Source organism: Camelina sativa, chromosome 13 (genome assembly GCF_000633955.1).
Source record: "Camelina sativa cultivar DH55 chromosome 13, Cs, whole genome shotgun sequence".
NCBI classification, from domain to species: Eukaryota; Viridiplantae; Streptophyta; class Magnoliopsida; order Brassicales; family Brassicaceae; genus Camelina; species Camelina sativa.
Genome location: NC_025697.1, coordinates 18646963 through 18670956, shown reverse-complemented (window position 1 = coordinate 18670956; position 23994 = coordinate 18646963). Strand labels below are relative to the sequence as shown.

General features: G+C 34.1%; 1 protein-coding gene and 1 pseudogene across 1 annotated transcript; one reads left to right on the top strand and one right to left on the bottom strand.

Annotated features, from left to right (window-relative positions):
* On the bottom strand, positions 9766-13909 carry LOC104737091 (annotated as a pseudogene).
* On the top strand, positions 16563-17350 carry LOC104737092. Its single transcript, XM_010457192.2, has one exon. The coding sequence runs from the start codon at positions 16690-16692 to the stop codon at positions 17032-17034; it is 345 nt and encodes a 114-aa protein (XP_010455494.1). The 5' UTR covers positions 16563-16689; the 3' UTR covers positions 17035-17350.

The following is a 23994-nucleotide window of genomic DNA, read 5'->3' as shown; positions in this document are numbered from 1 at the left end:
ACCACGAAGTCCATAGTAATCATATCCCACTTCCACTCTGGAATGGGAAGACTCTTCAGCAAACCACTTGGTACCTGATGCTCAGCCTTCACTAGCTGACATACATCGCACCTCGCAACCCAACTAGCCACGTCCTTCTTCATCCCGACCCAGTGATAGTACCTCTTGAGATCTCGGTACATCTTAGTCGCTCTTGGATGAATAGAGAACATGCTAGCATGAGCCTCTCTCAGAATCTCCTGCCTCAACTCCTCATCCTTGGGCACACAGATCCGCCCATGCACCAGAATAGTACCATTAGCCGAAACCTGATACTCTGAATCAACATCCTTTGAAGCATTCACCAGCCCCAAATCCGACTCCTGAGCCAACCGCACTCTGCTCAACAGATCTGCTCTATCAGCTGCAACCAAACCCAACGGCTCCTGAGAAACCGCACACAAGCTCAACACACTGATCTCTCCTACAAGAGAATCCATATCCTGCTCCTGAGCCGAAGCCGCACGCTTTCGACTCAAAGCATCTGCAACCAGGTTAGCCTTACCAGGATGATAAGCTATCTCCATATCATAATCCGCCACAAGCTCCATCCACCGTCTCTGTCTTAAGTTCAGCTTGGGCTGAGTGAATATATACTTCAGGCTCTTATGATCTGTAAACACATGTACCTTTGCACCATAAAGATAAGATCTCCAAATCTTCAGGGCAAAAACTACATCACCCATCTCCAAGTCATGAGTAGGATAGTTGTCCTCATGCTTCCGCAACTGCCGCGAAGCATAGGCAATCACCTTCCCATACTGCATCAACACACACCCCAAACCAACTCTGGATGCATTTGTATAAACCACATAGGGTTCTCCCTGCTCAGGCAAATCTAACACCGGAGTAGTAGTCAACATCTCTTTCAGGCTTGCAAAGCCCTCCTTGCACCCTTGTGACTAGACAAAGGGACATCCTTCCCCGTCAACTTAGTCATAGGACGTGCTCTACTCGCAAACCCCTGCACAAATCTCATGTAATACCCTGCCAACCTGAGTAAACTCCTAATCTCCGTGGCATTCTGTGGTCTATGCCAATTCCTGATAGCCTGAATCTTCTCCGGATCTACAGAAACCCCATCTGCAAACACAATGTAACCCTGAAAACCCATCTCACGCTGCCAGAAACTACACTTGCTCAGCTTAGCAAACAACTTCTGCTCCCGCATCTTCTCTGGAACTGCCCTCAAATGCACTGCATGCTCTTCAAGACTCTTAGAATAAACCAGGATGTCGTCGATGAAAATGATGACAGACACGTCCAGAAACTACTGAAACATGTTGTTCATCAATCTCATAAACGCAGCTGGTGCGTTAGTCAACCCAAACAACATCACCACAAACTCATAATGCTCATACCTCGTCCTGAAAGCAGTCTTCCTCACATCGTCCTGAAAGCAGTCTTCCTTCACAGTGACCCGGTTGAGACCCCTGTAATCAATACACAAGCAGAAACTCCCATCCTTCTTCTTAACGAATAACATCGGCGCTCCCCATGGTGATAAAATAGGACGGATGAATCCCTTGCTCAACAAATCCTCTAGCTGCTTCTTCAGCTCTGCCATCTCTGCTGGAGCCATCCTGTAAGGAGTCTTGGATAACGGTGTCGTCCCTGATTCCAGTGCAATCGTAAAAGGATCAGACCGAGAAGGTAGTAATCCCTGCAATGACTGGAACACGTCCTCAAACTCCTCTACAACCTGAATACCGCTAACCGTAGACTTCCCCACTGGCTCTAGCATAGAGATAGTAACCAAATAAGCCTCACGGCCCTTCTCGATCATCTTCCCAGCCTGAATGGTCAAGATCACGAGACTCCCCGAAGTTGGTCTAATCCCCTGATAAACCAACTTCCCTCCTGAGCGCTCAAACTCCACTCTACCCCGATGACAATCCAGATGAACCATATGCCGATGCAACCAGTCCATCCCCTAGATAACGTCATACAGTTCCACTGGGCTGATAAGCAAATCCGCAGGGCAAGACTCTCCCGCGATCTGAATATCGATACCCCTCGCTCGACCAATAACTCTCATAAACTTGCCTCCAGCAACTCTGACAACTCCTGCACGCTCTCTGGGATCCCCCATGATACCTGCACTCTCTGCACACTTCGGGGTAATGAAGTTATGCGTAGCTCCAGAATCAAACATAATATGGGACTTAAACCCTCCCACCAACAAGGTCCCTACACAAACCTCATGTGTTGAGAACCTAACACTTATCACAGTACAACATAACATCTGAACTTATTAAGAATTCATAAAGACAAAGTACCAGAAATTATACTTGTGATTGCTCCGGCACTGGTTCCACCATTCTTTACCGTCGTGTAAACCTGTGGCGCCTGCTCAATCCGTGCCACCTGCTGCCCTCCCGGCTGCACCTGCTGCAATGTTGCCACTACTACCGGCTGCAACTTGGGACAATAGGGCCTGATGTGCCCTGGCTCCCTGCAATGATAGCATAACGAGCTGCTGCCGTCGGAGTACTTCTCTAGGGACAGCTAGCAATCTTGTGATCCTTGCCCCCACACCCGAAGCAACTCGGACCACCCAGCCTCTACGTAGCCTCCCATCTCCTCTTGGTTCCCTGCGCAGGCTTGACGCCCTTGCTAGAACCTCCCTGATGTTGAGCCTTGCTAGGCTGGACTGCTGGACTAGCCGCCACTGATTGTGCCTGGATATCCTCCTCAATCCCTGCTGCAGTCTCAACTAGCTCTGCACATGTAGCGTAACTCCGCCCTCTATAGTGAACCCTCAAGTCATCACGTAAGGCCCTCAAAAACCTCCTGATCTGAGCCTCCTCAGACTCCATATCCCGACCCCCATACCTCAGAAGTCGACAGAACTCCTAGTCAAGCTCCCATACTGACCGAGTTCCCTGAGCTAGCTGAAGGAACTGCACCTCCAACCTATCCAGTGCCTCTCTAACCATCTTCACTACCATGAACAGAAGGCTAAGCACACAATTAACATAACACAAAATCATAAACTCACCGTGGAATCACACTGTAGGCTCGAAGACGATGTTCTAGGACTCCATGCCCCACACAATTGACTAAGTCGCATAATCAATCAAGACATGCAATCCCAACATTAACAACATAAACCTAGTGAACCCAAACCTAGAACCGTAAGGGCTCTGATACCAAATTGAAACAGCCTGACCCTTTTTCTAATTAATAAATAATAAATAATAATAATAAATACACTACAGCTAGTGGTCCCATACGCACTAGCCACCTAACCTCAAACACAACCAACAGCAGAAATAACAGATACCAATATCCAATAAATAATCCAATAAATAATAACCAATAACCAACATTAATTCCAAATCATAAACTAATGATCCAAATAGCATAAACCAGAGAACCAGCAATCCTAAATAACATTTTAGGACTCAACTCTAGCAAACTAACAGAAGCCAGAAAACCAAGTGNGGCTAAGCACACAATTAACATAACACAAAATCATAAACTCACCGTGGAATCACACTGTAGGCTCGAAGACGATGTTCTAGGACTCCATGCCCCACACAATTGACTAAGTCGCATAATCAATCAAGACATGCAATCCCAACATTAACAACATAAACCTAGTGAACCCAAACCTAGAACCGTAAGGGCTCTGATACCAAATTGAAACAGCCTGACCCTTTTTCTAATTAATAAATAATAAATAATAATAATAAATACACTACAGCTAGTGGTCCCATACGCACTAGCCACCTAACCTCAAACACAACCAACAGCAGAAATAACAGATACCAATATCCAATAAATAATCCAATAAATAATAACCAATAACCAACATTAATTCCAAATCATAAACTAATGATCCAAATAGCATAAACCAGAGAACCAGCAATCCTAAATAACATTTTAGGACTCAACTCTAGCAAACTAACAGAAGCCAGAAAACCAAGTGAACCACTAGAACATCTTCCTCTTCATTGCCTTGATTCCACGATCACACTTTGCCTTTACCTGCACCACAAACACAAATTGCAATGCATGAGTATTTTATAAACACTAAGTAAGGCAATCCTCCCATCTATTGGGCTATACACACAAGCAATAGAGATACTCTAACCATCAAACAACAGTCAACAAACAAACCAGGCTCTGCATCTACCGACACAAAGCTCGCATTGACCAACACCATTAGGGACCAACATCGACCGACAGNTAAATAATAAATAATAATAATAAATACACTACAGCTAGTGGTCCCATACGCACTAGCCACCTAACCTCAAACACAACCAACAGCAGAAATAACAGATACCAATATCCAATAAATAATCCAATAAATAATAACCAATAACCAACATTAATTCCAAATCATAAACTAATGATCCAAATAGCATAAACCAGAGAACCAGCAATCCTAAATAACATTTTAGGACTCAACTCTAGCAAACTAACAGAAGCCAGAAAACCAAGTGAACCACTAGAACATCTTCCTCTTCATTGCCTTGATTCCACGATCACACTTTGCCTTTACCTGCACCACAAACACAAATTGCAATGCATGAGTATTTTATAAACACTAAGTAAGGCAATCCTCCCATCTATTGGGCTATACACACAAGCAATAGAGATACTCTAACCATCAAACAACAGTCAACAAACAAACCAGGCTCTGCATCTACCGACACAAAGCTCGCATTGACCAACACCATTAGGGACCAACATCGACCGACAGAAGGTATGCATCGATCGACACAAGGTTCACTTGCATCGACCGATGCTTCCACTTGCATCGATCGACGCATGCTCGACATCATGCGGAAACTCTAATCGCATTGACGGATGCCTCCACATGGCATCGACCGATGCTCCTAGTTCAATCCGCGCCGTCCTCGCACTAGCATCGACCGACACACATAGTGCATCGACCGACTCGACCGATGCACATGCCAAGCATCATTTTCCCCGAACCTTCTCGCCGGATCTTTGTTCCTGCAACCACAAACAAACAGATAAGCCATGGTCATGCACTTACCTTTGCCAAGAAGATTCTGAACCTTAATCACGCAGGAAAACACTTCTAGAAGCCTCCTACAACGCCCTAAGCCTCAGATCTCACCAGAAAAAGTCACCAATCCACAGAAATCTCCAAGAACACCAAGAACACTCTTCTCTCTTCTCTTTTCTCTCAAAAACGGCCAAAGTCGTCTAATGAGACAAAAGAAACGACTTAAGGGTTTTTCCCCTTTTCTCTTTGCCCAAAACGCAGAGTTTAACTTAAGTCAAAACGCAGGAAATTGACCTGCATCGACTGATGCTCCTCCAACATCGATCGATGCACATCCCAAACCGAGATTCTGGTTTGCGGATGTTACACTTCTTCTGGTACCTCTGGTGCTACTGCAACCATTACAGAACATGGTCTGATGGCACATACGTCTACTTCTGGACCTATAATCCCTTTTCCTTCTACTTCCCTTAAATATGAGAATAATAATCTCGTTTTTAAAGATCATATTCTTTCTATTCTTCAAAAATTTCTTCCTCATGATGCTTGGATAATTGACAGTGGGGCATCTAGTTATGTTTGTTCGAATTTAGCATTGTTTAGAAAACTTAAGTCTGTATCTGGTGTCACTGTCACTCTACCTAATGGTGCTAGGGTTTCCATCACACATACAGGGACAGTTCATATCACTCAAACATTAGTTCTGCATAATGTTTTACATGTTCCAGATTTTAAATTCAATCTCATTAGCATTAGTTGTTTGGCAAAGTTTTTAAACTGTTCTGCACATTTCTTTGAATATTGTTGTTTCATACTGGAACTTTCTCAGGGCTTGATGATTGGGAGGGATAGACTATTTCACAATCTATACATTCTGGAACAAGAGAATGCGACCCTCTCTACATCAACACCTGCAGCTTGTTCCTCTCTTCAGCGTTTCGCTGGTTCTGTAATTGATGATAGTCAGCTTTAGCATCAGCGTTTAGGGCATCCTTCTTCTATTATTTTACAAAAACTTGTTAGTTCTATACCTACATTGAAATCTATAAATTCTTCTTCTCCTCACTGCTCTATTTTCCCTTTGGCAAAGCAGAAGAGGTTAGCATATGTTTGTCACAACAATTTATCAGATAATCCTTTTGATCTTGTCCATATGGATGTTTGGGGTCCTTTTAGTGTTGAATCTATAGAAAGTTTTAAATATTTTCTTATTTTGGTGGATGATTGTACTAGAACAACTTGGGTATACATGTTAAGAAAGAAATCAGATGTTGCAATTGCTTTTCCAGCTTTCATGAAATTAGTAATGACACAGTTTAATAAACAAATAAAAGCTATAAGATCGGACAATGCCCCTGAGTTAGCTTTTCCAGACTTAATCAAAGAACATGGCATGCAACATTATTTTTCATGTGCATACACTCCACAACAAAATTCTGTAGTAGAGAGAAAGCATCAACATCTTTTGAATGTAGCTAGGTCTTTACTTTTTCAGTCTAATATTCCTTTGCAATTTTGGAGTGATTGTATACTTACTGCAGTTTTCTTAATAAATAGATTACCTTCTACTCTTTTGGCAAATAAATCTCCTTATGAACTTCTTTTGCGAAAACTGTCTGATTACTCTCTTTTAAAAAATTTTGGATGTCTTTGTTATGTTTCTACTAATGTTCAGCAGAGGACAAAATTTGATCCTAGAGCTAAACTTGCTGTTTTCTTAGGATATCCAACTGGTTATAAATGTTATAAGGTTTTAGGTTTGGAGTCTCAAGTTGTTTCAATATCTAGAAATGTGATTTTTCGTGAGACTACTTTTCCTTTTAAGACTAGTGATTTAGTTACAAAAGCTGTAGACATGTTTCCAAACTCTATTCTACCATTACCTGTTCCTTTACATTTTGTGGAATCTATGCCTTTGATTGATGAAGATAGCTTAATTTTTAACCCAGATAGAGCTCCTGCATCATTATCATCTGCATCATCATTAGTATATGCACCAGAGGGTAATGTAGCAGCACAGGGTACAGACGAGAGTACTCAAATCATTGCTAGGCCTAAGCGACTTACTAAAGCTCCTAGTTACTTATCTGAGTATCACTGTTCTCTTGTCCCCTTTTCATCTTCTTTACCTCCTACTACTCCTATATCTACCTTATCCATAGATAAAGTCCTTCCTACCAAAATAACTACACCTTATCCTATTTCTTCAGTCATTTCTTATGATAGGTATACTCCTCTTTTTCAATCTTATATCTTTTCTCATAATATCGAAACCGAACCTAAAACGTTTCATCAGGCTATGAAATCTGAAAATGGACAAATGCAGCAGATGCAGAGCTTCAGGCTCTTGAACTTGCTAATACCTGGGATGTAGAATCGTTGCCACCGGGTAAGAACGTCGTTGGTTGTAAATGGGTGTTTACCATTAAATACAATCCAGATGGTACAGTGGAAGGTTATAAAGCTCGGTTGGTCGCTCAGGGTTTTACACAACAAGAGGGAATTGATTACTTGGATACCTTTTCCCCTATTGCAAAATTGACTAGTGTAAAACTTATGCTTGGTTTAGCTGCAGCAACTGGATGGACTTTGACACAGATGGATGTCTCCAATGCTTTCCTTCATGGAGACCTTGATGAAGAGATTTACATGAGTTTACCTCAAGGATATACTCCACCACCGAATGTTACCTTGCCTCCAAACCCGGTTTGCAGGTTACGAAAGTCACTGTATGGACTGAAACAGGCTTCACGTCAGTGGTACAAAAGGTTGTCTTCTGTTCTTTTGGGTGCAAACTTCATTCAGTCTCCTGCAGACAATACTCTTTTTGCTAAGTTTCAAGGTGATATAGTGATTGTTGTACTAGTATATGTGGATGATATCATGATTGCCAGCAACAATGACAATGTAGTCACCACTTTAAAAGACTTACTGAAGTCGGAGTTCAAGATAAAAGACCTTGGTCCTGCTAGATTTTTTCTTGGTTTGGAGATTTCAAGATCCTCGGCAGGTATTTCCTTGTGTCAGAGAAAATATGCTCAAAACTTGTTGGATGATGCAGGATTTCTTGGATGTAAACCCAGTCCTATTCCTATGGATCCTAACTTGCATCTTACCAAGGATATGGGCACGAAATTGGATAATCCTCGGTCCTATCGCGTACTCATTGGCATGTTACTCTACCTAACCATTACCAGACCTGATATTACGTTTGCAGTTCATTAGTTGAGTCAATTAATTTCAGCTCCTTCTGATGTTCATCTTCAAGCAGCGTATAAGGTTCTACGGTATATTAAAAATAATCTAGGACAGGGATTAATGTATTCGGCTGACTCTGAACTTTGCTTAAATGCTTTTTCTGATGCTGATTGGGCGAATTGCAAGGATACTAGGAGATCTGCAAACAGAGTCAAAGAAGCAAGGAGTGGCTAGCCGAAGCAATACAGAGTCTGAATACAGAAGCATGGCACAAGCAACTTGTGAGATCATTTGGCTTCAACAATTGCTGCGAGATCTTCACATTCAGGTTACATGTCCAGCTAAGTTGTTTTGTGATAACAAATCAGCTTTACATATTGCCATGAATCCAGTCTTTCATGAGCGAACAAAGCACATAGAGATTGATTGTCATACTGTTAGAGATCAGATCAAGGCTGGAAATTTAAAAGCATTGCACGTTGCTTCCGAGAGAATCAACATGCTGACATCCTTACAAAGCCACTTCATCCAGGACCTTTCCATCATTTGTTTCAGAGAATATCATTGTCAAGTCTTTATCTTCCTAACCAGACACTTCGAGGATAAAGACTTGAGAGGGGCGTATTAGCATATAGTTGGTTATACCGGTTAATTCTGGTTATCTTGGTTTAATGTGGATGTATAATACATCTGGTATGATGTATTGTGTGAGGTCTTATCTGATCTTATATTGGTTACACCATTCTGGAATCGTGGATCTTTCATTGAAGGAATGAGGGTTTTAAAAACCACCCTTGAAGCATTTTTTATGGCTCAAGTATTAAATATCCTTTCGTTGCTTTCAATGAAAACGGGATGGATAGAGATAGAGAGATCGATGGATCAATGATACATATCAAAAACATCCGCAATCGCTTCAGCACCATTCAAACGTCGGGCACGGATGCTTTTGTTGATGGTGGTTTCACATTCGAAGCCACTAGACTACTTATTTTGTTGTATCTTTAATTCTGCTCATTTTCATTACTTTAAACTCTCAATATTGCATTCATTGTACACATGTTTTTTTGTTGAACAAATTTTATATTTATGGAGAATAAATTATACATATCAAACACCATCACCCCATCAGCATAAGCTAAACATAATACATCATCACGTCGGTCGTCGGCAGTTGGAGAGACAAAACAAAAAAGCTCTATCTTTTCATCTTTTAAAAACCAAACACCATATTGGATCCTTATAATTTATTGACATTTACTTACCAAGTACTTTTTGACACAATTACATAATTACATTCAAATCTATTAGTGACATTTACTTACCAATCACAAAAAAAAAATTATTTCTTTTTTTGTTAATCCAATCACAAAAATTTACTTTCAGCTACATTCAAATCCATTAATGACATGTCTAATAACCCAATTTATACTACTATTTTCTCTACCGATTGCGAGATAGATTCCACGTCCAAGTTTGGAACCATATGTCATATGTGGAACTTTCCAAGGAAGTAAAAATCAAGACGTGTTGGACTTGTAGCATGTCAAGTTGCTATGTAATATCTCAAAATATCAATACAAACTTATTTAATTAGGGAACCTTAATGTCTTATGCAAAAGAAAGAATGAATTAGATAAGTAGGAAAAAAAAAACTACTGTCCGGAAGCTTGACCTTCCTTTGTTGTCTTAAACATTTCATCTATCACACTCTGTTCAATAACGCCAATAAAAAGTGATATTAAAACCTAAATCTTTAAAAGCTTGATAAAGCCTAATGTTTTAATATTACCTGATAGTATTTGAGCAATTGAGGCCTCTTCTTTTTGTAGGTTGGTGTAAGAAGGTCTCTTTCCATGTCGAAAGCAACTGGTTCTAGATGAACAGCTTTAATGATCTCAAAACCCTTCAACTACAAATGCATAGAGTTAAAAACCAAAAGAAAGTTCCAAATAAAGAGGAGAAAGAGAAAAATAAGAAAACCTTTTTCTCTTTAGCGGTTTTAACGAGCTCGCCAAGTATGAATGCTTTTGCCTTTTCGTTTTGGCAGATGGAGTTGAAGTCTCCATTTACTCCATTCTCCACGGCCCATCGTTCAAGAGTTTGCTGGGCCGGATTAGCAACTGCGACAAGGAAGGACTCAAAGCTGTTTCCATACACCCATACCTATATAAAAAAAAATCATATTGATGTAACTTTATGCTGATGAAGATGTCAGTTAATTAATGTTAGGAATCCCATACAAAACTGAGATGAGATGTAGACTAATATATATGTGACATCTACTACACTCGTTCCCAATTGATTTTGAGTTGGAAACGGTGAAATAACAATTATAATGACTAGCTAGGCTACAATTAATATAACTTACTGACTCAATAGCTTCTACTTGACTGTAGATATTTTCTAAATTCTCAACTGCGACATACTCTCCCTGCGCGAGTTTGAATATGTTCTTTTTCCGGTCAATTATCTTCATACTTCCATTTGGTTGCCACTCACCAACATCACCTGGTGAAATATGCAGAGTAAAATAAGGTAAAGAAAAGAACTGACATTTACAATGATAAAAAATCAAAAACTCAAAATGTTGTGGTTTTTCTAATTAATAACGTAACCTGTGTGCAACCAGCCATCAACAAGAACTTCTTTTGTGAGGTCTTCACGTTTGTAGTACCCCGAAAACAAAGTTTTTCCACGGATGCAGATTTCGCCACGCGGAGTACTTCCAAGAGCATCGTAATTCATTTCCCGGACAGATTCAAGGCGTATATCCACGTTTGGCACCGGTGGACCAACTGTTCCAAGCATGTCTAGTTCGTCTGGGAACGTTGCAAAGGTTCCAGCACAGCTCTCGGTTAGACCTACCGACAAATAAACAACCATAAGTTCAGAAATTGTTATCTCTAAGTGAATCTCTTTTGGGTATAGAGGTTTACCATATCCTTGTAGAACATGACAACATGCCACAACTCTTAGAAATGATTCTATGTGACTAGCAAGAGGAGCTGCTCCAGATAGAATAATCCTCACATTGCCTCCAAGTCCTTGTTTAACCTTGAGAGAGATTACATATGAGGGTTAAAGTCTCAAAAGAGTTTCTGATGTTATTGAAGATTACTTACCTTGTTGAATACAAGTTTGTCACAAAATGGAGCTGCCGCCACATGAGACTGTCCCTTCTTCATATTTCCAAATTTACTGAAGACGATCGAGTGTGTTAGATATCTACATGCATTTAAGGTCAGGTTTAAGTGACAAACAAAAGGACTTACTAGGAGAAAGCAACATCAAACACCTTCTTTTTGAAGAAACCACCACCAGATAATTTCTGTTGGAGTCCTGTTGGAGATAATATATTACAGTATAAGTGGTTGAAAAGATGAAACAAATTAAAGTATATATATTATGCTCTAGTTAACTGAATGAAAATATTTTCACCAGAGCTCAGTAATGAATACCTGTGTATACTCGATCTAGGACACGAGGAACGGCACAAAAGATACTTGGTTTTAGCTCACCAAGGTCTTCAATCAACAATTTGACATCCTGAGGACATGATATAGAAACATTATACTCTTAAATAGGAGTACAAAAAAAGAAAAAAAAAAATCATGTACTTGGAAGCTTAGATTTGAGTTATACTCACTCACCCCTCGCCAGAAACCAATAGAACCCCCTACTTGAATAACACATTCTTCGATAGCCCGGTCAAATACGTGGGCGAGAGGAAGATAAGAAATATACACATCCTCTCAGATATCTGTTTTGTTTTGCAAAATTCAATGTAACTTAAAACTTTAAATATTGCTGCTTCAATGTGAATCATGATAAATGGAAAGAAACTCACGGTTGCCTTAACATTCTCAAGGAAATGCATCACTCAAGTAGTTATAGTAACAATGCTTTCGTTCGAAATCAGAACTCCCTTCGGATCACCGGTGGTTCCACCAGTATACATAATCGTACATATGTCGCTTTGCTTTTTAGTTGGGAGATCATATTCTTTACCTTCACCCTGTCACAGATAACCACAATAGAAATATATTTCAAATCATATTCTATGTAATGATCATTTTTCAATCATATTTATATGTAATGATCAAATTATATGTAATGATCCTACCAGCTTCAAAAACTCATCCCAAGAATGTATTACCAACCCCAATTTTTCAGCTTCTTCTTTCTCTTCCGGTTTTACACCGCCAAAGCTCACAACAGCTTCATTTGTAAAAATTGTATCATTATCATCACAACTATTTTTAAACGAAAAGGGTGAATGATTCACTTAGTATTACTCACTCTTCAGATATTTTGTTGAGTTTGGACAAGTCTTAAAAATCTGAGAGTCAAAAAGAAAGATACATTTAAAATCTTCAGAATAATTAAAATTTAAAAAGCCTATCTCTGGAGTTAGTATATGCTATATAGCCTATAAGTGAAAGATACCTCAGTGATCTTCTTCTCCTCCACAAACGCAATCGAAACCACTGCATGTGAAATAATAAATTCCACAGCACCAGCGCCTGTGTTCAAAAACCGGACTGTGTGTTAATACACAAGATCTAGAAGACTCAAAAGAGGATCATCAAAAGACACGATAAATATAACGACAGGTGCATTTATATACCTAATGTATCGTATAAAGGGACACAATAGAGGCCATGTGCACTACATGCCTACATTACAAGTGCACCATTAATCAAGTCAAAGTAAAAGAACATCATAGATATTAGCAAAGTTTAGACGTTCCACATACCTCCATGCTAATGATCCACTCAGTACAATTTATACCATAGATACCACATTTTTCTCCCTAGCATTTCCACATATCAGAACATAACATACAAACTTAAGGCACGATATAATCACATTGGAAGATGTATAAAAAACAAAACACGTAAATATGAATTTTAACCTCCTGAATCCCACAACTACGTAGAGAATTTCCAAGTTTTATGACGATATCATATACTTCTTTGTATGTTTTCCACACGTACTTCCCTGCCTACATATTGATAAAACTATCAACTCAAAAACACAACATCTTATACTAAAAACTCAATAAAAATAAAATTAAAAAATAAAATAAAAATACCTTTCCGTTCACAATCTCACGGCGACCAAGCATTCGATTGTTTGGATATTTCTCAACAGCCGTGCTGCAAGAAGAAACACGATATACAGAAAAAAAAACATTTATTAATTATTGATTTTCATTAGAAGTCCAACATTCATCCATATAGAGCCACTAAGTAAACTAACAAATGCTTCTTACTAAACAAGATTTTTTTCTCCCAAGATCCATAATCGATATACGTTTATCACAATCACAAGTTCACAACCACTTGTTTAAAACAGTCAATGCAACAATCATGGACCAAAGCATTTTTTTTTGGGATTAAAACATATTAAAAGAAAAATCGTTCAAAAGATATAACAATAATGCATCAAGAAAAACTAATGGCATGAATGAACACATTATTTATCGTTAAAACATAAAAAGAGACGCGATTCTGACCGGAAAATATCCCAACAGCTTTGGATTCCGTCGATGGGATTTGGGAAACCATTCTGTGCAAAAGTACTACGATAAACAGGGCCAACAGAGGGGTTTCCATCGGTGGCTTCCTTAGCCGCCTCCACCTCAAAAATGAATCTCTTCTGCGACGTCATTTTTCTCTCTTGTTCTCTTGCAAAATGAATCTCTTGCAAAAAAAAATTATGACCAATTGCTATTTGCTATATTTGAATAAAAATTATGTGATTGAGTGAGGTTGTGGCTTAAGAACCGGTAGTGATAAGAGCACCATCTCCAACTTTAACTCCAAAAATAGAATAATAAATAGTGTTACTCTTTGTCCAGAAAAAAAAAATAGTGGTACTCCAAATTTGGAGTAACACAATTCATTAATAGCTATTTTAAGAATGAAACTTATTTCATTAAAAAGGTGATTCTTCAAATTTGATATGTTTCTGTTTTGTACGTAAATGCTTTAGTTTTATAATTCAACTTATATCCAAAGAAATTTAGTTATCTTAGTTAGTTAAAATTTAAAATGCAATAAAAGAAACATAATATAAGTGTTTAACTACAAAAAGAAGATAGACGTTCTTTTGGAGTTCAAATAGATGTTAATGTGTAATTATATTGAATTAGTTAAAAAAAGAAAGTTATTTAGATAAACTTAAACAAAATATTACTGTAATATCTTTTTACGTAAATAAAACTATGTTGCAAATTCATTGAAATATTGTTAAAATAAATGGTATGATGGTTTTTTGATTTATGGTTTTAGAATTATACTATGCTTTTTTCTACTTGATTTAAAATTTTTACTCGAATAATCTCGTTAGTTTTATAATCATATGGTATATGTTTTTTTCTTTTTTTTTTTACTTATCTAATATATATATATATATATATATATGAACATCCCATATAACATATTAAACCCATGCATACATGTTACAGTTTTGAGTTTAAATATATAAATCTCAACCTACAAAATAAATTGTAAAATAAATGAGTAGATTAAACTCGTCCATCAAATTCTTAAACCCAAATAAACTTGGACTGGGGTAGAATACTAGAATCAGATTCGCTATTTGAAATTCCTACATTTGTGCCAATATATATGGCTTTTGGACGAACTTACTTTGCATTTTAACTCCTATACGAGGAAAACAATCCAAAGATTGAAATTTGGCATAGTAGGAATAGAAGAGTCACGCTAAGGCCAGCAAGCCCATCACTAGAGTAGTTTTACTCATACAGAACTGTTTATTGTTTCTTTGCAAATTTCTATTAATTTTTTTTTTGGTAAATGACTTTCTACGAAAGTACGAAGTTAAGAATTGGTGCGTTTAATCAACTATACAACACGTACGGTGTTATGGAAACGTCTCTTCGAGATGTGAAGGGCTTAATTATATTTAATTCACTTGTAATTATATCATTATCCAGTTACGTTTTTTCTTTATAAAATTCAAATATCAAACATAGTTATTATGTTATGAATTATGCTAAGAACAAATTCAATGATTGGAGTATCACATTGCACTACGGTTCCAATTTTATTTTGTTTTCTGCTTGATATATCATATTTACAGATGTTTGGCATTGTAGTTTAATTTGAAATACGGCTAATCATTTTCAGATTTGAAATTATATCTAAGACTACCTAAAACTCCTTCCAATTGTAATATAACTAACAAGAATGATTAGAATTATTATTTTTTTTTAAAAAGAGCGAGAGAATATATAATAGGTTCATTCAAACTGAAATATTAGTTTATTATAGAATCTAATGAATGATGATCATTTTTATAAAAAATAATAAGGTAGGTTGGTAGTTGGTACAAATTAATAAATGAAATTTGCCAGGATTTTTTAACACGGTTTTGGTTTGGTTCAAAGACCCAACTAATCAGACAGAACATGTGCTTACTGTCTTCTTCTACAATCATATTTTATTAGTTACTTTAATATTAACTACTAGAAATCTACGTAAATACTAAATACTAATTTCTAGACACCAAAACAAAAGGATAAGAATTGGTGAATACTCCTATGCGAAATTTGTTGATTTAAGTTTAATTTCTATCATAATAGCTGACACAATTCATACTCAATCTCATTAGAATAACTAAATATTTCAGATTCTGTTAAGATTACGACTGAACCTATAATGACATTTTCTTTAATTGTATAACTAATCAAGAAAATTAGTGAAGTTTTAGATGGTTAATCCACGCAATGCGCCATATAAAAAAAATTATCAAAAGATTTATTAAGTTTAAAACTCGGTTTCTGTTTACCATAACTTGAAATCTTTAACGTGCATGTAGCCAATGTAGGTTATATATTTGTTTTCGATATTATTCTTTCCTGTCACGTGTGAAAGAGATACAGTAATTCCCAACACCATAGGGTTTACACATGAAGAACAAACATGCGAATTTCTAAAGCGTGAATACTTCATAAAAATGAGAACGGTTTAATTGGCTTGGACGAATCTGACAACTGATTTGACAGTCATAGGTCTCTTAGCCTTAACATCATTCATTTGGGATCGTTTCCTTTACCAGGTAGTGTGATTGAACTTATGCATGGTTCAACTGTTGCGACTTTCAACAGGTTTAACGGCCCTCACCATTTTAAACCTAAAACTAAAAAAACCAATCAATATAGCAGCCTTACTATATAGGAGTCAACGATCTCTCTCTCTCTCTCTCTCTCTCTCTCTCTCCCTCCTCCTCTCTTTATACACACATTATATATAATACCTCAATGGATCCATGAAACTTTAAAATCTAAATCATACTACACAGAACACACACACACAAAAAAAGGAACAAGAGGAAAGGTTTTTTTTTTCTTGGGCATATCCCAAGTTTCCTTTTTTCTTTCCTTCTCCTTTTTGTTTTTGTGTGGGTATCAAAACTCCATATTATTGATCATAATGGGAAACTGTTTAGTCGGAAGAAACAATGAAAATGTTGTTGAACAAGAAGAACAATATGAAGAAGTGATGAAGAAAGATTACAAAAGAAAAGATCGGAAGGTGAAGATTGTTCTAATAAGAGCTGAGTTAGAAAAACTCATACTTTTCCAACTAAACGCAGACGGTGCAAACAAAGGAGGAGATGCTTCGTTGGCTTCATTTGGAGATTTTCTTAAAGAACTTGAGGAAGAAAGATTGGCAGGAGAGGCTGCTGCGGCAGAAGAAGAGAAGTCTCGCCAGAGATTATGTCGGAGGTGGAAACCATCGTTGAAGAGTGTCATTGAATGGCCTGAAGAAGTATAGTTCCCTCACATTCTTATAATTCAAGATTTTTAAATTTCTTATTTTCTAGTAAAAAAAAAAGGATTCTATTTTTGGGACTACATTATTGCCTATTTTTTTCCGACCTTTTTCCCAAGATTTTTTTTTTGCATCTGAAATCTTGGGTGTTTGAAATGGGCAATGATGTATTACCAAGATAATATCCGAAAATATATACATTTTTTTGTTTTCCATGAAATAAAACTTATTTTCCGAGTTAAACTTTCGCTTTCAAATTTGTCTTCTGCTACCTTGTGTGTTGTGTAAGATGATATATATATCAATATGTTCATGTCTTTATCTGTGTATCTATCTATCTATCTTTTGGTCTTGACAAAAATTTTAAACGAAACATACAAATTATTCAATATTATTTTTTTGATAATTTCAAGTTCAAACTTAAATTCTAATTTTTCGCATGGAGAAAGTTTTAATTTATTCCCTTCAAAAATATATTACGTTTAATTTCTTCTTAAAGAGAGATTGAATTAGGGGCACAATATAACTAGTTCCAAGTGCTAACCACTACATTACCATATCTTTAGTAACCATTCTCTTTGTTAAAATAAAAAGAAACACAAACAAATTGTTATAATTTTTCTTGTTGGATCTATATATCATCGTGGTTCATGGGTTTGGACAAAAACTCCTAAAGCTACGAGATAAACTTCTAGTTTTCCTCAGTTTATCGAGAAGGATGGTAAGAAAACTTCTTTTTTGTTTGACGACACCACCTTATATATATATGGATCTCACATGCGAAAGTTTCTGAAGCTGCCACTAAAACTGCTTAGCATGTAAGATAATCTAGTTGCAGCAAATCCTGACATACTTGCTAAGATTCTGAAGGCCTCAATTCCGTCTACTACTAAAAATATTTATAAGACTATATTTTTCAAAAATCAACAATAACTTTGGGTATTTTTCTTGAAGTCCTCTTTTATTTATCGCTAGTCATGTGGCAGACCAACTAAAGATTTGTCAGCTGACCGGATTTTAACACATGAGAGGTTGGTTAGGTTAGTTTTAATTGGAAAATCTTGTCTCCACAATAATTGAACGATACACATTAAGGGTAAGAATTCATCACAAAGCGTGTATAGATTACATATATATTGTTAAAGTTTTAGTTCGATAGTGTTTTGAGAAAGAGTAATTGAGCCTCATGATTCAAAAGTACATGACAGTAATTAAGAGAGTAATTGTAACTAAAGTTGGACAGTTGAATATATATCCAGAAAAAAAAAACAGTATTTGTAATTTAATTTGCTTTATATATATTAAAAATTTTGAACTACATTTTATGTTCATCCCTACAAAATTTAGTTACCCTTATAATTATTCTTATAATTATGCTTATTTGAAATTTTATAAATATGCTTATTTAAAATTTAATCAAATTTTGAAATTATGCTTATTTAAAATTTTATTTGCAATGTTAATCCCTAAAAAATTTAGTTACCAAAATTCTAAAATCAATTATAGGTAAAATTTTAAAGAGAATGAAATCTCTACACCTAATTAAAATATAAATATATGATTCTCCTTTCACTTTTATTTGATTTTATATTTAAATTCTTTTGAATTATTATATAATATAATTAGTTAAAAATTAGTGATTTTTTGTTTATATAGTGTAATTCAAAATTTTCTGAATGGATATATAATACTCAACTTATGTATAAAAAATAAGTATACAATGTTCCACATCGCCTGAAAATACTGGATAAGTATTCATAGTCATACTGTAAAACTACCAATTGAATTTGAATATGAATTAGCAGTAAGTTTGATTTATTAGGCATCCAAATTTAAAAGTTTATTCTGTTTATTCTGATTCTTTATTAAGAGAATTTAATTTTTTTTTTAATTTAAAATATTAGAAATATTTATACTTTATATGAAGTTGAAATATTATAAATATTTCTATTTATTAAAAAATAAACTTTATAAAACATTTTAAATATTAAAAATATAGTTAAACTTTTACGAAGTTTTTCCGCGGTGTACCGCGAGTTGAAATATCATGCGATGTTGTTATATGGCATAACTGGTTTGGGTTAACAATATATATAATCATCATTTTAGTATTATTATATTAATCTTTATATATATATTATTATTTATTTAAAAAATGAATCAAAAAGGAAAAAATCTAACATGTTAGAATGTGACATGTGTCCAGAACAGTTTCTCAAAACTCCTATTTTTATTTTTTAATCGGTGAGAATCCAGTTGAGAAATTTCAAGTGCACATAGTCTATCTTTACAAACTTTGTCTTTCCCCAAGTAGGATATATATCCAAATTTTTATGCAAAATATAGTATATACCTTGAATAATTATGTAAGTTTGAGATTAAGTACCAAGACTAGCAAAAAGTACCAAGACTAGCAAAAAGTAAGTGTACCCAAGAACTATGATTCCTGGAGATATCCCCAAAATCCAATGCCTTGAATACCTGATCTTAATTCACATTTACTTGCTTTCGTTTTTATTTTCGCACATTCCAAAACCTAAATCAGTTATGTAAGCAAAGACGTTTTGGAGAAGCAGTTAAGGTTTATGAATAGGCTATGAAGCAAGAATGTGAGACGGGGCAAGTGACTTACACAATAGCTATCAGTACATATTGTCGGCTATCAGTACATATTGTCGGCTGAAAATAGTGTTTGTGAAAGAAAAGAAAAAAAAGTGTAAAAGCTAATGAATTAGTTTATGTGGTAGTTTCAATTTATGGAATTAACTAATATCAATTTATAACTAACTATGTACGGACTCGCACATATTTGCGTGATTGATTTCAAAAACTATGTTTACTATAAGGTTTGTAATATATTATGTATACATAGAGTTACATATATAGATATAATTATTTGTTAAATCATTTACCGTTCAAACTTATATTAGTTTAGTTTCATCCAGTTTATGATTTTTGAAATAATAAAAGTTTCAGCATAAAATTAAGATTCACAAAACAACATACCTGAATCTAAAGTTTACCAAATTAGTGATTAATCGGAATTGTATAAAACTTGTAAATTATGAAACAGATAAAAACCATAAAAAATATTAAAACTTCTCGAAACGAATGACCTAAATCCTTAAGCGGGTCAAAACCGTCCCGGTAGCCTTACTGGATAAGGGGTATAATATTTGTTTAGCCTTATTCCAAAATATTTTAAAATACTAACAAAAAAAATTGTAGTTATTTTAGATTTTGTTAATTTCGGTTTGACATAAATATTTAAGGAAAAAAAGGAAAATCGTTATATAATTATATTTAAAATCTATTCAGTTTTGTATGTTTGATAATATCAAATCGAAAATAATGTTATTGAAAATATAACTAAATTTAACATGTTTACATTTATAAGTTTTTGAATTTAATTGTCCAATTTTGATAGTAACAAATTTACCTTTAATATATTTGAATTTAAATTTAGTTGGTTGAAATTGGATAGTTTGATTTAATTTGAGTGATTTTAGGCATTAAATACCTTTATAGTTAGTATCATTTTATTTATACTCAGTATCATTTTACATTGTGGGAAAAAAGTTAGTAGGGGACGTTTTCAGTTTACTTTACAAATTAATTTGTAACAATTATAAGAAAATTAAATATTATTTAAAGATAATATCTAAATAATATGAAATAAACGACTTAATTATAGGAAATTCTCCTTAAATATCGTCTTTACTTTTGAATATTTTTTACTTATGTGATTATTGTTTATTTGATCATCACAAAACTTTGGACTTGATCATCATCATATTTGATAATTTGATCATCATCATTATTGATAATTTGATTATCATCATATTTTTTACCAATTAAAATGTGGACTTGATCATCATAAAACTTTGAATACTTACCGAGTAAAGGCTCCCAATTGGTAAAGAATACTGTTTTTTTCTGCTACTGTTTTTTCTCCACATTATAAACAAACTTAGGAGGATGTTCATCATAAATGATATTTGTAGATAATTGGTATTGGCTATTACGCTCGAACCATGATGAAAAAGACTCACGTAAAGCTTGGTGAAAGAAGGCATGTGAAAGTTGAAGATGAAGTTTGTTTGTTTTTTCTCGTGAGTGTTAGGAAGAAAGTATTTATAAGTGAGGATAGGTATGTGTAGGGTTTTCGTTTATGCACTTTTTTTTTGTGCAAATAAATAAAATGGCACAAATATGTAATTAATTAGAAAAATTAAGGGATTTTGCAAAAATGTGCATTGAGCTCTTTAATGCTGACACATCAGCTTTTTTGGTGAGAATGCTTCTCTTTTAATATATAGGGGATACAATAAAACTTCTATAAATTAATAAGGTCGGGACCATGGAATTTTATTAATTTATAAAGGTTTTAATTTATCGATAATTTAATAATTATTCATTTATCAATAAATTAATAAAATATTAACTTATGAAGATATTTTCTTATTTTCATAATTTTGAAAGTTTTCTATTACAACATAAATACTTTTGTTAACATTTACATTTTTAAATAATTTTCTTAATTTATAATATTGGTTATCGTAATATGATGAATCAATTGTTGATTAAATTATTTAGGTAAAAATAATAAATTTTAGAAGTTTAGAGTTTAGAAAAAATTCTGCTACTATCCTTTATGGTAATGATGAAGTCGAAAAAGATATAAGATATCTTTTAGAACCAGTTACTAAATAAACAATTATTGTATCTTGACTCTCCATAATTTTTGAATGCGATTGAGAAGAGAACAATGAAAAAGATTTGAGATGAGTTCCAACAAGAATGCAAATTCAAGAATAGACAAACAACAATAGAGTTATATTTCACTAAATTTTCTTATATATATGTATATATATATATATATATATTTAGTTTATTAGATTATTAATTTATAATATTGATGGGACCATATTTTTACATAGGATTTTCAAAAAATTATTATCTTATTATTTTATCGAAATGTGTCAATTGTTATACTGGTCCAACTTGGACCGATAAATTTTATTAATTTATTATGAGTATTAATTTATAGAGGTTCTACAGTATATATATATATATATATATATAATTTTTTTTTAAAAAAATTGCAATAGATATGATTTTATCTAAAAACAGATCCCGCGCATAGTGCGTATAACCTAGTTAAAGGTAATAATGACAGCTCATAAAATAGAAGTTCAACATTAAATCTAAAAATCCTAGTGATTATGAAATAGATTTTTTACCTTCTCATAGTATTAGTTTTTAGTTCTTACACTATCTTTAGAAAAGAAAATATAATTTTGGTAAATCTTTTTTTATATATTAAAATATTAGTATAATATTACTTTAAAAACACATTTGGAAACTTAAATTATTATGATATTCAAATAAAGGAATTTGGTTGATTTTTTTAAGAATATATGGAAACTATTCTTTTTTTAAAAACAATCTAGCACCAATCTATATTTTCTATTTTTATAGTTTTAAATTAATTTATAAATTGAACAAAAGATAATCAGTTCTTTCTAAACAAACATAGAACTGAACTCCTGGATTAAAATCTATAAAATAATCCAGATTATTGTTAAATTTGTGGCAAGTGGGAAATGTCACGACATCCATGGACGAGCGATCTGCACCGCCAATTTGCCGATACAGTTGAAGAACTTGGTGTAGAAAGGGGTATTCCGATTCTTTTTCTTACTCTATACAATATTTTAAAGTAAATCATCAAAAACTTGTTAAATCAACAATTTATATATGTTTATTTATCGCGATGGTTATCTCTTTTATTTTCCGCTGAAACTTTTTTATAGCTGGATACTTCTCATTATTTTTATTTTATTTTTTTTTCTGTCAACCAAAATTTTAATTTAAAAACTATTTCTGGGTTGCAATTCTAATATAAAATAGTATATTTGTTTTAATGTAAAGCAATGGTATTAACTATCTTAAAATTGCAGTTGCAACTCCAAGGAGTATTTTAGAGAGTGGACTCACAGTGTCAGAAGAGAGACAAGCCCGTTTGAGGGAAATCATTCGGAGGCAAACTCAGTTACACCTTCGTCAATATGAACGTCTTCAAAAAATTGTCGATAACATCCAAAACCCACAAAGGTTCGTCTAATAAACACTTAATATTTGTTTAGAAATTTTTTTAATTTTTTAGCTTAGATATATGCTTTTGAATTTAATTTTGATGATTTTATGTAGGCAAGAAGAGGAGATGGATAAAAGCACAATCGAAGTGGGAGAATCGAGTAGCGGTACTCAACAAATTTCTTGCAAGTCTCTCTATCAATCTTCAAGAGTATGCATACTCTTCCTTTGATATTTTTATGTTATTCATGATAAATAAAAATTATTCATAACGTAGACTTGCTACATGCCTACATAGGACATAAATTACAACCCGTTTATTATGACACCAAAAACTCATGCATGATCTCATCTATGATTGGTATATCCCATATATATTAATAGAGAATTATTTTATTGAAAATGTTGATGTGTCGTCGCCAAAGCGATTTTGAGATTTAATTACAATTAAGCATCTCAAGATAAACATATTTACAAAAATAAGTCTTTTGATTTATTAAATATGCCATTAAAATATATAAAGAAATATGTATTTTATTATTATTTACATAAATGTATCATTAGAATATATAAGCTAATGTTTCTTTCTATTAGTTTTTTAAAATGAAAGACTTCATCAACTATTAAAAAATATATGTATAGTTAATAATTTAAATATCATTTTCATAACATATTTAATGATTTAAAGTAAATTACATTTCATAAACTATTAAAAAACTTATTCATCTATTTAACTTTTTAAAATACAAAACTAATTCTCCAATTTTAAAAAATTTGATGACTATTCAAGTACTCCCTCTGTTTCACAATAAGTGTCATTTTGACATATTTCACACAAATTAAGAAAATATTAAAATATACATA

What these genes read in the sequence shown, in the direction of transcription:
- LOC104737092 (XM_010457192.2), top strand. Translation starts at nt 16,690, where the DNA reads ATGGGAAACTGTTTAGTCGGAAGAAACAATGAAAATGTTGTTGAACAA.